Source organism: Danio rerio, chromosome 16 (genome assembly GCF_052040795.2).
Source record: "Danio rerio strain M-AB ecotype USA chromosome 16, GRCz13ab, whole genome shotgun sequence".
NCBI classification, from domain to species: Eukaryota; Metazoa; Chordata; class Actinopteri; order Cypriniformes; family Danionidae; genus Danio; species Danio rerio.
In genome coordinates, this window is record NC_141036.1 from 43316953 (window position 1) to 43331528 (window position 14576).

Consider the following 14576-nt stretch of genomic DNA (forward strand, 5'->3'; position numbering starts at 1 on the left):
ATTATGTACTGTCATCATTGCAAAGACAAACTAAAATAGTTAAAAGTTCTAGAAATATGTTCTATTAGAAATAAGTAACATCATTACTGTATGTTTAAAAATGTTTTGGAAAATATTTTTAAAATAATTAAAATTTCACATAGGGCTAAATAATTTTGACTTTAACTTTATCCTAAACTATAATAGATGGGCTCTGTCTTTTCTCTTCTTTCTGTTTTCTATTTTCATGCTCTCAGGTTGTTTGTACTCTCGTGGCTGCGTTTCTGCACTTTTTCTTCCTGTCCTCTTTCTGTTGGGTTCTAACGGAGGCATGGCAGTCGTACATGGCTGTGACCGGCCGCCTTAGAAACCGTATCATACGCAAGCGTTTCCTTTGCCTTGGTTGGGGTGAGGACTGTCTCTTTGTCATTTCCTATGCATCTTTACAGTATCTGTGCCTCTATTTAGAATATGTCTTGTCTGCAAAAACAAATAAACAAATAAATAAAGCCCAGCTGTGCATTTGACCTAAAAGTTGAGGTTGATTCATTGTGGTAATACATGATGCAAATCATCTATTCTAAAATCTTGGATGAAATTTAAATGGTCAGTTCAGCTCATAACTATAATTTGGCTATCTTTTATTCACACTTATTCCATTCCAAGCCTATGAGACTTTTGTTCACCACACAAAGATATTTTTAACAAATATAAGGGATTTGTGTCACCGAATAAAAAAACATCTCTTAAAACTCTATTCTTTAAAATAGTGCTTCAAAATATTTGTATTTACAAATAATTTGTATAGATCTTCCGAAGAGACATGATTCATTCATAGGATAAACAGATTTAAAGGGTCATGAAACACCAAAACACATTTTTGAGATTTTGACAGTCATTTTTGTCCCACGTTTTGGGGCCCACATTTGTGGAGTACAGTAGTCTGCTAACACGTGACAAAAATATGTTTGTAAGGAATATTTTTAACCGAGAGCTTTTAGTATATGGAAATGGTGAAATTCAGATTTCCAGAGAAGTCTCCTTTTTAAAAAGATCCGGTTCCAGTTTGTGTTGATTGTCCTGCCTCTACAGATTTGGTAAGTGTGTGATCAATGATTTTTTGTTTATGTTTATTCAGCAAACTTAGTTGGTATCGTCAGCAGTTTTTAAAGACATACCTTAATCAAAATGATTTAGCTACAAAATTTACAGAGCTTTAATATCACGACAATATTATGGACTGAAAGCTCTTCTGTAAAATGCTGCTCTCCGAATGTAAACTTGTCAACAATCATATTAAATATAAATATTACTGTTGTGTAAGATTTTGGTCGCGTATGAACACATTGTTTGCACCTACCAAGTTTCTGCATCGAGAAATGCAGAGTTTTTTTTCTCCCATTCAACCTTGTGGTATCACAAATATCAAAACTACAGACTTCCAGCAGTTCCTCGCATCCAATATTTCATTTGTCACTGAGGGCATGCATGAAATGTTCCTGAATGAAAGTGAAAGTTCTGAACTGCAGTTAAAGTCGACAAATTAAGAATGAAACGTCCGAAATTATATGAAACTCTGGAGGAAATGTGGATAGTGCAGCAATGATGCAATGATTTTAATTGAATTATGTGCTATAACATGGGATCATGAAAGAAACATTCAAAAAGCAACTCAACACCTTCGTCATATTATTGTCTTATTCAATTTAAGGCAAATAAGGTAAATATTTTATTACTGATGCGTGCATATACTGAAACTCCCCTTTTCTCCCCTTCCCTCTTTCATCCCACCTAAACAAAGCTGGACTTACCCACTTTCCTGACATTTTTTTAAATTAGAGGTGTGAAAACACCCTGTTGAGACAGGATGGTTTTGTAACCCTTTAACTTAGGTTTTTATTCGTAGTGAACAGTTTCCATTCATCTATTTTTATCCATATTTTGGAATATTGCATATAAAGGCTTAAATGTCCAATGAAATTAAAATGAAGTTTTTTTAAATGTTAGTATCAGTATTGTTAGTTTTTACGATATCTATAAGCTATTGTGCTCCAAAAGACCAAAACAGTGACAAAATCTGCTTTTAGAAGATTCTAGTGTCAGACTTGCCGTGCCCCATTTAAAATGCTTCACATTTGATGCGCTTGAGTTCAACCACTCTGGCAGAGCGATTACAAAGCCAAATGCTGTTGGCTGTTTTATAAAAAGGGGAGGGGCTACATTATTACCACCCTCTCTTTGTGTTTCAGTTGAGATTACATCAAAAATCTAATAAAAATGCACATTTCAATTCAAACCACTTCACGGGACCTTTAATTGATACACCAATATGGGATATACTTTAAAAATGTGCTAAAAAAACATGTCATAAGAAAAAATGTTATGGAAACACATTTACAGAATAAATTCCATCATGTGCACCAAAAAATGCCATGTAATGTTTTACCAGATCATTTGATCAAAAATGGGTGCAATGGGACAGCATGAATTAACAAACCAGTGGACCGACCTCATTGCACATCTAAAATGTTGCATTGGTGCCAGATGGAAAGTGCATTATCTGCGAATGTTTCATGCAATATTCCAGTTTTGCGCATATGTTTAATTTGCATCTTTGGACATAAACATAGCTAGTTTTTACAGCATTCATATTTGGTAACAGAAGCTCAATGCTCGTTCGCAACCTGTCTATCAGCCACCGGATGTTTTGGTTATGGGTAAACAGACTTTAAATGAAGGGACAGAAATCTCTCGTTTTCAGTTGTTAATATCTTCATTTGTGTTTAAAACATAGACTAAAGTCTTATAGATTTGGAATGACATGAGGTTGAGTAAAAAGTGATAAGTGATAGTTCAAGTAAATCCGATCAAACATGTTGATGTGCTATACTCTATACTCTAATCCACAGGTGTTAAATCCAGTTCCTGGAGGGCCGCAGCTCTGCACAGTTTAGTTTCAACCCTGCTTCAACACACTTACCTGTAGGTTTCAAACAAGCCTAAAGGACGGAATTAGTTTGATCAGGTGTGTTTAATTAGGGTTAAAGCTAAACTGTGCAGAGCCGTGGCCCTTCAGGAACTGGATTTGACACCTGTGCTCTATACTCATATATCATGCTATACTCTCTGCCAAGTACTGAACTGCTCTCATTAATGCCTGCTCCCTTTTATAGGTTTACCTGCTCTCGTTGTAGCAATTTCTGTTGGATTCACCAAGGCAAAGGGATATGGCACTGTTAACTAGTAAGTATGATCACCACTGGATCAATCATCTAATTTTGCCTATATAAGTTTTAATGTTTCTTATGATTAGTCCTGCACTCTTTAAGTACACACTTTAAAATGTTAAAGAAACACTCCACTTTTTGGAAATAGGTTCATTTACAAGTCTCCTAGAGTTAAACTGTTGAGTTTTATCATGTTTGAATTCATTCACCTGATCTCTGGGTTTGGATGGAGCACTTGTAGCTTAGCTTAGCATTGCATACATCATTGAATGGGATTAGACCATTAGCATCTCGGTCAAAAATATAAAAAAAAGTTTTAAGAATTATTTACTGCTGCAATGATAATACGCGGCAATGTTAGCTAGTTATTTCCCAGTACTGGGTTGCGGCTGGAAGGGCATCCGCTGAGTAAAACATATGCTGGAATAGGTAGTAGTTCATTCCTCTGTGGTAACCCTTGATAAATAAGGAACTAAGCCGAAGAATAATGAATGAATGTTCCTAGTTACCTAGCTGGGGACTATTTTCTGGTGCTGCATAATAAATTAGTGCCTGATGCAACCAGGGTACAGCAGTAAAGTTCCTTGGTAAATACACTGAAATGAGAGTATAGTTCCCAGCCATACAAAACAAAACAAAAAGCCAGCTATACAGGTCTACACCTTAAAAATAGCAACATTTTATTGTTATTTCTGTTGGGCTTAGTACACAAGGTAACTAAAGAATAGTCAAGCTTTAAACTCTTATTTTGAAATTTTTTTAGCAAGACTCTAATGCTCTAGTCTATTTCAATGGTCTCAAACTCAATTCCTGGAAGGCCGCAGCTCTGCATAATTTAGTACCAACCAGCTCCAACTCACACCTGCTTAATAGTCGTAGTCTTAAACATCTTGATTGGTTGGATCAACTGTGTTTGATTAGGGTTAGTAGCAAAACTGTGCAGAGCTCCGGACCTCCAGGAATCCAGTTTGAGACCTATTCTAGAGATTTGAGATCTAATTAATTGTTGTAAAATGAGCCTATTTTCAAAAAAGGTGAGTGTCCCTTTAAATTCGACTAATAATAGCACCGATACTGATTCCTTCATTCCCTTCTCTCTTCTATTTTCTTTCTCTACCTCTTTCGCTCTCTTTTTTCTGCTTCTGTGTTTTGTGTTAGTTGCTGGCTGTCTCTGGAAGGAGGGCTGTTGTACGCATTTGTGGGACCAGCTGCTGCTGTCGTCCTGGTACAATTTCTCTCTCTGTTTGATTTATTCACAGAAATCGTCTGTCCCTCATTTCCCAGACTGTGTTTAATGCTGCTAGCATCACTGCACCCAAACATAGCATTTTACGATAAATAAACCACAGCTTTAGTGGCAAGCTCTTGAAATAAAAAGTGAATGAGCATCCTGGCAATTCCCGATTTTATCTTCGTAACTCTACAACATAATACCCAGCAAACAGGTTTTAATGGATCTGTTTAAACACAGCGTATGCTAACCGTGGGAATGATAGTCACATCATTGCATCACTGCACGTTAAATAAGCCTGATTTAGAATTAGACAATATTAAAGACATAGTTCAGCCAAAAATGAAAATTCTGTGATCATTTACTGTTCCGTGACTTGTTATAAACTATAAAGGTTTTGGTCCTGTTGAACACAAAATAAGATATTTTGAAGAACGTTGGAAACCTGTAACCATTGACTACCCTGGTTTTGTTTTTCCTAGTATGGATGTCAGCCTACAGGTTTCCCAGAACTAGTCAAGGATGAGTGATGGTGGCAGAACTTTCATTTTTGAATATCCCTTTAATATAAGTTGTAGCAAAATTTCTTTCATTCAATAACAGATTTAGATATAAGTTTAGTGTTTATTTTTTTACATAGTCATACAAGAAAATGTCTTTCTAGTGCAGTTTTCTGTACACAACCAAAGCATCGCTTCTTAATGGCTGTTTCAATCATTTTCATATAACTATATTATTTTAACTTTCATATAATAACACAGTTTGATAACACAATAAAATTAATATCTCAAGTCATAAAATTGGAAATTAAATGAATATTTTCTGTAATCATAATCATAAACTTCTATTGACACAACAGCAGCAGGAAAGGAATATATTCAATACTGCGCTCAAAAATGATGCTTGTTCAAACTACTTATTTTATAAGAGTTAAATCAACGTTTTTTTCGACAACTTAGTTGTTTTACATTCAATCCACTTAAATTTGTAATATCAATTAAGTTACCTTTTAATTTCAATTAAGTTACGAGCATTATTTGCGGTGTATGTATGAAAGAAAACAAATCTTAGAGTAAAACTCCAACTCCAAACCTTCATTTATCCCAGACAAACCCCCGATTTATTTTATGACTTGTCTCAAAGTCACAACATTAAAAAGAGGACACTTAACAAAATTGGTTTCGATAGAGGTAATATAAGACTGATAAATCAAACAAAACATAAATGGGATTTGAAGTTTGTGCAAGAAAAAATCTTAAATTGAATACAATTTTACATTACTGTTATTACTTTACCTGCTTTAAAATCTGAGGTTGTTTTATTAACATACCACTAAATCACAACTAATTAGGAATTCACAGAATCATTTTAACCAAGGTAAAAAACAGCCATTTTGTTACACAGAGGACATCAGTAAGAATGTTGTAAGACTTCTCAGATGCTCATGTGTGTGTTCACCTTTCTCCTCTCTCTTCACCAGGTTAACATGGTTATCGGGATTCTGGTTTTTAACAAACTGGTGTCCAAAGATGGCATTACTGATATGAAACTCAAGGAGAGGGCCGGGTATGCCTCATCGCACTCCTTCATCTCATTGGCTGAGTTCTGGGAAGAATTTCATTGGCCAGACCTTTGAAACATCTCTCCCCCACAACTACGCAGGAATGAATACAACACAGACTCATTGTGAATATGTACTTATGTATACATTTCTGGAGAGTGCAAATTATGTAGCCAGAGGTACGAATGGCTGCATTTTGTTTTTCAAATGAACGCTACAGGGTGGTATGATGCCGCCGACGGCTTCGTTTTTTTTACATTTTTTTATTTGTACTACCAACTAACTGCTTGCCTTTGTGTGGACGGCTTTTCCGCTGTTAGCAGTTTGCCCAGTGGCTTGCCGCGTATGTCGTAGCAGTGCTTAATTTGTGAATTGCGAGGTCCAGAAACAGATAGGGGTAACAGATCCGGCATGTTACCCAAGGAAGTAGAGGTATCACGCACAAGAGAAAAGATCGGAGGAAGTAGGGGGTGTTGTGGTTGGGATAGCAGGGTGTTGGATGGCGGACGGGTGTCGTGGACGAAAGTAAAGAGGGTTGGGGAGTCACAGAAGAAAGTGATAGCAGACAGGAGAGGAAGGCGGTTGAGATGGGGATCGGTAAAATGAGGTGCCAGATCAGATTTCAGAGGTGCCGGATCAAGCGTATTCCAGGACAAATTAAGCTATGGTCAGTGGACTTCAGCCGCAGAGCAGAGTTGACCGCGATGACAGGGTTCAAGTCTGGTGAAGAACAGTTCCAGAAAGCAGGTAAAACAAAAACAAAAGACAAAAAAAAAAAAAAACAAGTAAAAAACGGGGTGAGAACGTGGTAAGGTCTGACAAAGTGGTAAAAATCTGGCGTCTTTTCTTTTTCTGATTGCTGGAAGGTGGTGGGCGGGTCAATCTGTGCTTTTTAAAACACTATCGGTTGGGTTTAGGAAAGGAGATGGGTGGGGGTATTTGGTTGGTCGGTCGATCAGTCAGTCAGTCGACAGCGGCCTCTGGTGGATTTAAGTGAGAAGGGCAGGCGTAAATGGCACTCGCAGAATAATTTTCAGATCTATACAAGCATATACAGCCCCCTCTGGTGGATTCCCAAAAACTGCAATAAACCTACCTCCTGGAATGTATTTCAAGCTCTCCAGAAATGTTTACAGGTGTACAAATCCATATTGAGCCTGGGTTAATTGAAATAAATGAATTTATTAAACTGTTAAAATAAACTTTCACATTAACTTCCTTAAAAAGTAACTAAGTAACACATTTAGTTACTTATTTTTAACAAAAAATAATTAAGATTGTAATGTATTTAACTTTACCCAACACTGAAAATACTGCAAATAATCGTAAAAGCAAAACATGATTGTCAAATCGAGAGTGAAGTTTTTCTTACCTCATTATCAAGTGGGGTTTTACTGATAAATTAGCAGATTTATCTAGGTTTATGCTTAAAATAAGCATGGGGAAGAGATTGCAAAGGACTGGTTATTGGTCCCATCAAAAGCAAGACGACAACACCTTTTGCTCACTCACTGCATTTCCTTCATACTTATGTTGGTGATTTGCCACGTGTCGCTTAATCATTTCTCCAGCTTCTCTTGATTTTTTTTTTAGGTGTTGCTGTGCATCTTGAATTCAAAGCAGTTTAAATCCATGTTTTATGTCTATGAAATGTTTATTTGACGGGCAGTCGCGAAGGAGCCGGTAAAGGAAATCTCATATGACGCGTCAGCTTCATGCGTCTGATCAATAGCACTCAAGCTGAGCCAATTTCTCATTTTATAACCATTGATTTTGACAAGTTTTCGGTGGTGTGAGTTAAATGTCACTGAAGCTGAAGAATAGTTATTATAGACCTCATTATAAGCTTTTCACAATCGTACGCTGTCCATCTCAGTGCCACTGACCATCAATTACACACCGCAATTGTTAAGCTTCCGAGATTCACATGCCTTCTACCAATCAGGCTTTATACAGCAGAAACGTGGCCTGGGATTTATTACCGAGAAGACGAATATTACTCATGTTATGACTCATGATTGACTGACTGTGTTTCCTTTTCTGGGCTGTGCTCCACTGCCTGCAGGCTGAGACGCGTGCCCTTACTGGCATCGCTTTTCTTTTTTTTTTTTCTTTCTTTTTTTTCTTTCTTCTTTTTGCATCCAAGTGTTTCTCTTCCCATTTTGAGATTTTTATTATGATTATTTCATTTCAGCTACGTTGTGTTTGCTATGATCTATCTGATCGATTGCGTTTGTTTTTGTGCTGTCTGAAACATTGTATCCACAGCATCCCCTCGCTCACACTCAGGGCTCTCCTCTATCCCCTGCCCACCTGTCACTGATTGGCTGAGATGCAGCTCTCCGCCTATACTTATCACATTAGCCTCTCCCACAATTTTTTAGCTGCTGCAATGTTCAGTTCCCTGCAGAGAATTATTTTTGCACTTAAATTTCCCTCATAATAGGGATTTAGGACTCAATTTTCTGATTGCTTCTGATGGAAGCATGCTGGGTAATGTGCTTTAGATTAGTCATTTAGATTTAGAATAGCTGTAGAATTTTATATGGAACCATAAATTAGTTTGTGTGTGTATGTGTGCGTGTGTGTGTGTGTGTGTGTCTGTGTAAATATGTGGATTTCATTGTTTGGACGTTTTGGATCAGATTTGTTTTTGTTCTGTTTGTGTTTAAATAATAATGGGAAAATACAACCGTTATCAACACGTTTGCTTGAGTATTTTGGAGCTGCATTGCATTCTCTGCGGAAAGTGATTAACTCAAGGCTGGCTGCCGTTGTTTGGCACTGATAGACGGGGAGGGCGAATTGGATTTCAGAGGAAGGATTTTCGTATTCCTTCCTTTCTCCTTCGCACTTGTTCTTAAGCACAGCATTTTTCATTAGCCTAATTAATAAGCGCCGCTGTTAATTACACATACCGCAGGAGCAGCACTTTGGGTAGTCATGGCACACCTGTAAATTCTGCCATTTTCTTAAGTTTTTCGAATAACAAACTGCACATTGTCAGACTGCTAAGGTCTTCATCAAGGACTTTGGATACCTGCGGCAACACAAAACCACTGATGTTTCATAAATGAATAAATGAGAAATTTGTTTTAATATTTGGGATAGAATCTTATCAGTTGGTTTTTTTGAAGTCCCCCACCTCTGTGAAGACTAGCAAGATGGTCTTGTAATTCAAAAAAATGCTGATTGCTTTTTTTAACATCACTGCCTCTAGTGAGGTTTTATTGGTCGCATTGGCCTTTCCCTTGGAATTGAATTTCTTACATTATGTGGGGTTTAATCTACATGTCTGCCAGTAGCAGAATCAACTTCCTATCCATTTGGGCAGCCATGCCAAGCTGATGACTTTAATTGTATTTTTTTTTTTTTTTTTTTGTTTTTTGAGGTGCTTTCAGTGCAACAGTTATATTGCAAACTAATACTTATATTCAGCAGTAAAGCATTAAATTGATCAATAGTGACACTACCCAGCAGGCACAGGCTGTTATCATGACATCAGATTGGCATTGTACCCCATCATAGGGACGTTGAAAATGAAAATGAAAATCGGGTTGATGTCATAACCCAGCATCAGGCCGACATCAATGTCCACCTTCCAACTTAAAACTGACCAAATATCAATGTCTAATGATGTTACAGCTTGACGTTGTGTGGACGTTATCATTATGACGTCTATCAGACGTTGGATTTTGGTTGCCATAGCTGAAGAATAAATGACAGCATTTGACGTCAATATGACTGTAATGAAGTTTACGGCCACCTGGCTGCCGGCAACGAGGCAGAGAACAGACAAACTTTTAACAAGTTTTTAATGAGTAAATAAAACATATGGCATGGCAAAAGTAAAGCACTTGTCCGGGCCCGGTCCTTACTCGTCCAGCACTGGCGTCTCTCCTCCTTTAGCTTCCAGGGCACCTTTGTGAGAATCGAGGCAGGTGACGCGTCCAGGTGTCCCTGATTATCTCACTTGCATGCACTCATTTCTCTCGACCCCGCTTCAGTCGCCACGATGATGTTGGTTTAAGATGTTGGCACAACGTTGAATTTTAGTCATTTTCCAAAACAACCTAAAATTTACTAAATATCAACATCATTTGAAATCGTTATTGGACGTCAAAATAGCATTGTCCTTAGATGCTTGCTGGACATTGAATTTTGGACACCTGTCGTCACGGCCTGAATCTAACCTAATATTAACGTCTTATAACGTTGTGTGCGAGGCAGTGGCGCAGTAGGTAGTGCTGTCGCCTCACAACAAGAAGGTTGCTGGGTCGCTGGTTCGAACCTCGGCTCAGTTGGTGTTTATGTGTGGAGTTTGCATCCTCTCCCTGCCTTCGCGTGGGTTTCCTCCGGGTGCTCTGGTTTCCCCCACAATGCAAAGACATGCGGTACAGGTGAATTGGGTAGGCTAAATTGTCCGTAGTGAATGTGTGTGTTGATGTTTCCCAGAGATGGGTTGCGGCTGGAAGGGCATCCACTGCGTAAAAACTTGCTGGATAAGTTGGCGGTTCATTCCGCTGTGGTGATCCCGGACTAAAAAAGGGACTAAGCCAAAGAAAATGAATGAATAAATGGTAAAGACATGTTTAATGTAAAAAGTATATTACTATATCAAAAATGAATAATATTCATTTATTAATATTCATCAAAGAATCCTAATAAAAGTGATTATATTTAATTTTTATGTTATAAAAATTAATATAAATTATTTTTATCATTCATAATAAGAATTTATTGTGCACCAAATCATCATATTGCATTAGAATGATTGTTAAAAGAGAATATGCCACTGAAGACTAGTCTAATGATGCTTTAAACTACAAAATTATGTCACAATTTAAAAACACATTTATTTTAAAAAGTAATAATACTGTACAACTTTTATAGTACAGACCATTTTAAGGGATGTAAACAAAAACAATGGTCCCATCGCATACCATGTTTTACCTTTTTAATTTTCATAGCTTCAGAGAATCCAAAAACAGCCCCATATTGATAAAGAATGTTATGATAGCTGTTTTAACATTAAGTTATAATTGAATCGCCTCTTGTTACAGTTATGAAATGGTTTGATATTAAGCAGGAAATGTTCATGGGCCAACAACATGACCACATTGAAATGGTCTACAGTAGGATGGTCTGATAAATGAAGCTGAAATATTATGGTTTTGATGCTGCATCTGTTATTTTGAATCATTTTAACTAGGCCTAGATTTTTCCTAAATGTAACCAGATTTGTCATACACTGTCTGCGTGCAGTAGAAACCACATTTGAGATCCTTTATAAAAACATGAGATAAAAGTAGCCTTTTAGTAAAGCTGTTTCTGTCTCAGCGTTGACTAAAAATAGCCACCATCATGGGAATAGGATTGAAATATGAAATATCATTGTACGCTACAGTTTATTAGAAAAAATAAGCCACACATAGACAAATATATAGATATATACATTCGATATTGGCTGTCATGGCTTTAACGTGACTCCTTAAATGACCGTGATTTTGCTCAAGTCTGGGAATGCACGATCTCCGGGCTGTCAGCAAGCATGAATGTTTGTGTGTGTGTTTTTTTTTTTCCGAGTTCCCATGTCTCTCTCCAGGGCCCAAAGACAGATGCAGATTGGGATGGATAAACCGCTCGCAGCCTAAATCAAGCAAATTCCATATGGCATACAAATGCTAAAGATGATTTGATGTCATTGATATGACAGAATCAAAATCCTATCATGTAGTGTTTTACATAGGCTGTCAGTGGAAATAAATGATGGTAATTCATACACACATGCACAACATATAGAGTTGATGTTTGTTTTGTTTTTTTCGATAGCTGTTTGTCCCACATGTTCAATCAGGCCTGTTTAGACATAAAACCAACATGACAGCATATTTTCCATCATTCCTGCACTCTTCCCAAAAAATTGCCCTGAGTGAGAGCTGGTAGGGGATTCTGTGGCCGCTGTGTACTTTCTAGGTGTATAAATGTCTATGTGTGTGCGTGTGTGTGTGTGTGAGAGAGTGTGCTTGTGGTTAAATGTCGGCGTACATGTGTATTTCAGTGTGTTGATTTGACTTTGCAGTCAGATGACAGTGCCACTGTACAATATGACGCTCAAATGTGCCAAGTGCGGAGTTATCTCGTCGCCTGACGTTTCCACCACAGCTACCAGTAACGCCATGTTAGTCCCGCTAATTATTTACCAACTCTTTGATGCTTTGCCTTCGGTTTCATTCTTTTTTTTCCCTTTCTTCCTGCATATTTCCTTTTTCACCTCTCATTTTCTTATTTTTCTGGTTTGCTCCCCCCATTCATTCCCCTCAACCTGCTGTTGCTCCTTAGCTGGTATGTCAGATGTGATTAACCGAGACGGGAGCTTTTATGCTGTCGCAATGCTAAATCATGCAGATTGTAATAGGAGCCCATTTTGAAGGCTTAGTGTGTGTGTGTGTGTGTTTGTGTAGTGTGCAGTTGACCAGAGCGCTCCTTGCAAAAGATTACCATGGTAACCATAATTTCTGTCAAAGTAGCATAGTTTTAGATATAATAAAATGCATTTGGCAGATGCTGTCATGCACAAAACTCTCAGCATATGCAATTTATGCGACTCAAACCCATAGGTTTAAGCGTTCCTAGCATCATTTTTTGCTTGTAATTGGATTAGTGGTAGGACAATTTATTGGACTATACTGTAAATCAGACAGATTTAGAGATAGATAGATAGATAGATAGATAGATAGATAGATAGATAGATAGATAGATAGATAGATAGATAGATAGATAGATAGATAGATAGATAGATAGATAGATAGATAGATAGATAGATAGATAGATAGATAGATAGATAGATAGATAGATAGATAGATAGATAGATAGATAGATAGATAGATAGATAGATCAAATAATAACTTGACTTCTAGTTGATCATTTGGAAAACTGGCAGAAGGTAGATTTTTCTGATGAATAATCTGTTGAACTGCATCCCAATCATCACCAATACTGCAGAACCTATTGGAACCCACATGACCTAAGATTCTCATAGAAATCAATCAAATTAAGCGCTCCTCCAGATAGCGCTCTTTATCATACTTCGGCCTCTACATCTAAGTTCCTGAAAGCAAAGAAAGCCAGGGTGCTCCAGGATTGGTCAGCCCAGTCACCAGATATGAACATTATCGAGCGTGTCTGGGTAAGATGGAGGAGGCATTGAAGATGATTCCAAAGAATCTTTATGAACTCTGGGAAAAATGCTTTCGTTGCCATTCCAGATGGCTTTATTAATATGTTATTTGAGTCATTTCAGAGATGTATGGATGCCCTTCAAGCCAACGGGAGTAATACACAATATAAATTTTTTTCCCACTGCAACATGACTTTATTATACACTGTACATTATTTCATTAAGCGGCAAGACTTTTTTCTAAGCAAAGTCAGACCTATAAATATATATATATATATATATATATATATATATATATATATATATATATATATATATATATATATATATATATATATATATATATATATATATATATATATGATTTTTTTCTGTAAAAAGCATAATCTTGAGGCTTTAGCCTTTCATGTAAGTCAATTCTGACACCAAATGATCAACTAGAAGTTGAACTCAAGTTATTATTTGTTGTTCCTAAAACCTGGAAGGGCAATAAGACTTTTGTAAAGTATGGATGGATGGATGGATGGATGGACGGATGGATAGACGGATAGACAGATAGATAGATAGATAGATAGATAGATAGATAGATAGATAGATAGATAGATAGATAGATAGATAGATAGATAGATAGATAGATAGATAGATAGATAGATAGATAGATAGATAGATAGATAGATAGATACTTACATTTTAAACTTTATTGCAATGTATTAAAATTATGTTGTCACTAAATTACAATATACTCTAAGTATTAAAATTACTTTAAAAATAGTCCCTTAACTTACTTTAATTTTTATGTGGAAAAGTAATTTGATCACATTAAGTGGTTACTTTAACTGCTTACACTCAACACTGGATAAAACTAATTTTCATAAAAGAGCTAAAAGCCTAAAATAATAAAATTAACATAAAAAACACATAGCAAAAGTTATTCAAATTGAATCCAAAATGAAAATGAAGGCTTAAAATAGAAAGAAAATGATATTTAAAAATAAAAAGGGACTGGAAAAACCAATAGAAAAGCACAAATCAAAATTATTAAAGCAAACTTTAAAATGAAAACTGAAAATCAAACCTTTTACAAGAAGTAATACAAGTCTCAGGTGGCCCTAGAATGTATTTCTAAATGTTCATCTCAAAATACTCACACAGATTATTTATTACACTATGCTGTAAATTCCCATTTTGTCAAAAATATATGACTTTAATGCTCATCTATTTAAATAAAAATAAAAAAGGTAAAAATATTTGTATAATTTTAGCACACACATCTCATTTGGCATCCATAAAATTGACTAATTTGAATACTGTAGCCTTCCTAAAACAGTATATAGGCAATAATCTTTGTTATTTGTTTAATTTCTGGAATGCTCACATTATCTTTTATTAAGTAGTGAC

General features: G+C 36.4%; 1 protein-coding gene across 33 annotated transcripts in view; it reads left to right on the top strand.

Annotated features, from left to right (window-relative positions):
* Positions 1–14576, top strand: part of adgrb1a (adhesion G protein-coupled receptor B1a) — a 158947-nt gene that overhangs the window by 125965 nt on the left and 18406 nt on the right. For 15 of the 33 annotated variants that reach the window (XM_087287626.1, XM_087287628.1, XM_087287627.1 and 12 more), the window contains 5 exons: positions 237–387; positions 3153–3222; positions 4365–4431; positions 5918–6003; positions 12081–12179. In XM_087287626.1, coding sequence (XP_087143752.1) covers positions 237–387; positions 3153–3222; positions 4365–4431; positions 5918–6003; positions 12081–12179 — 473 coding nt within the window. Of the gene's footprint in view, positions 1–236; positions 388–3152; positions 3223–4364; positions 4432–5917; positions 6784–12080; positions 12180–14576 lie in introns of those variants that run through there. The other 18 variants (XM_087287631.1, XM_087287636.1, XM_087287633.1 and 15 more) reach the window with 4 other exon arrangements.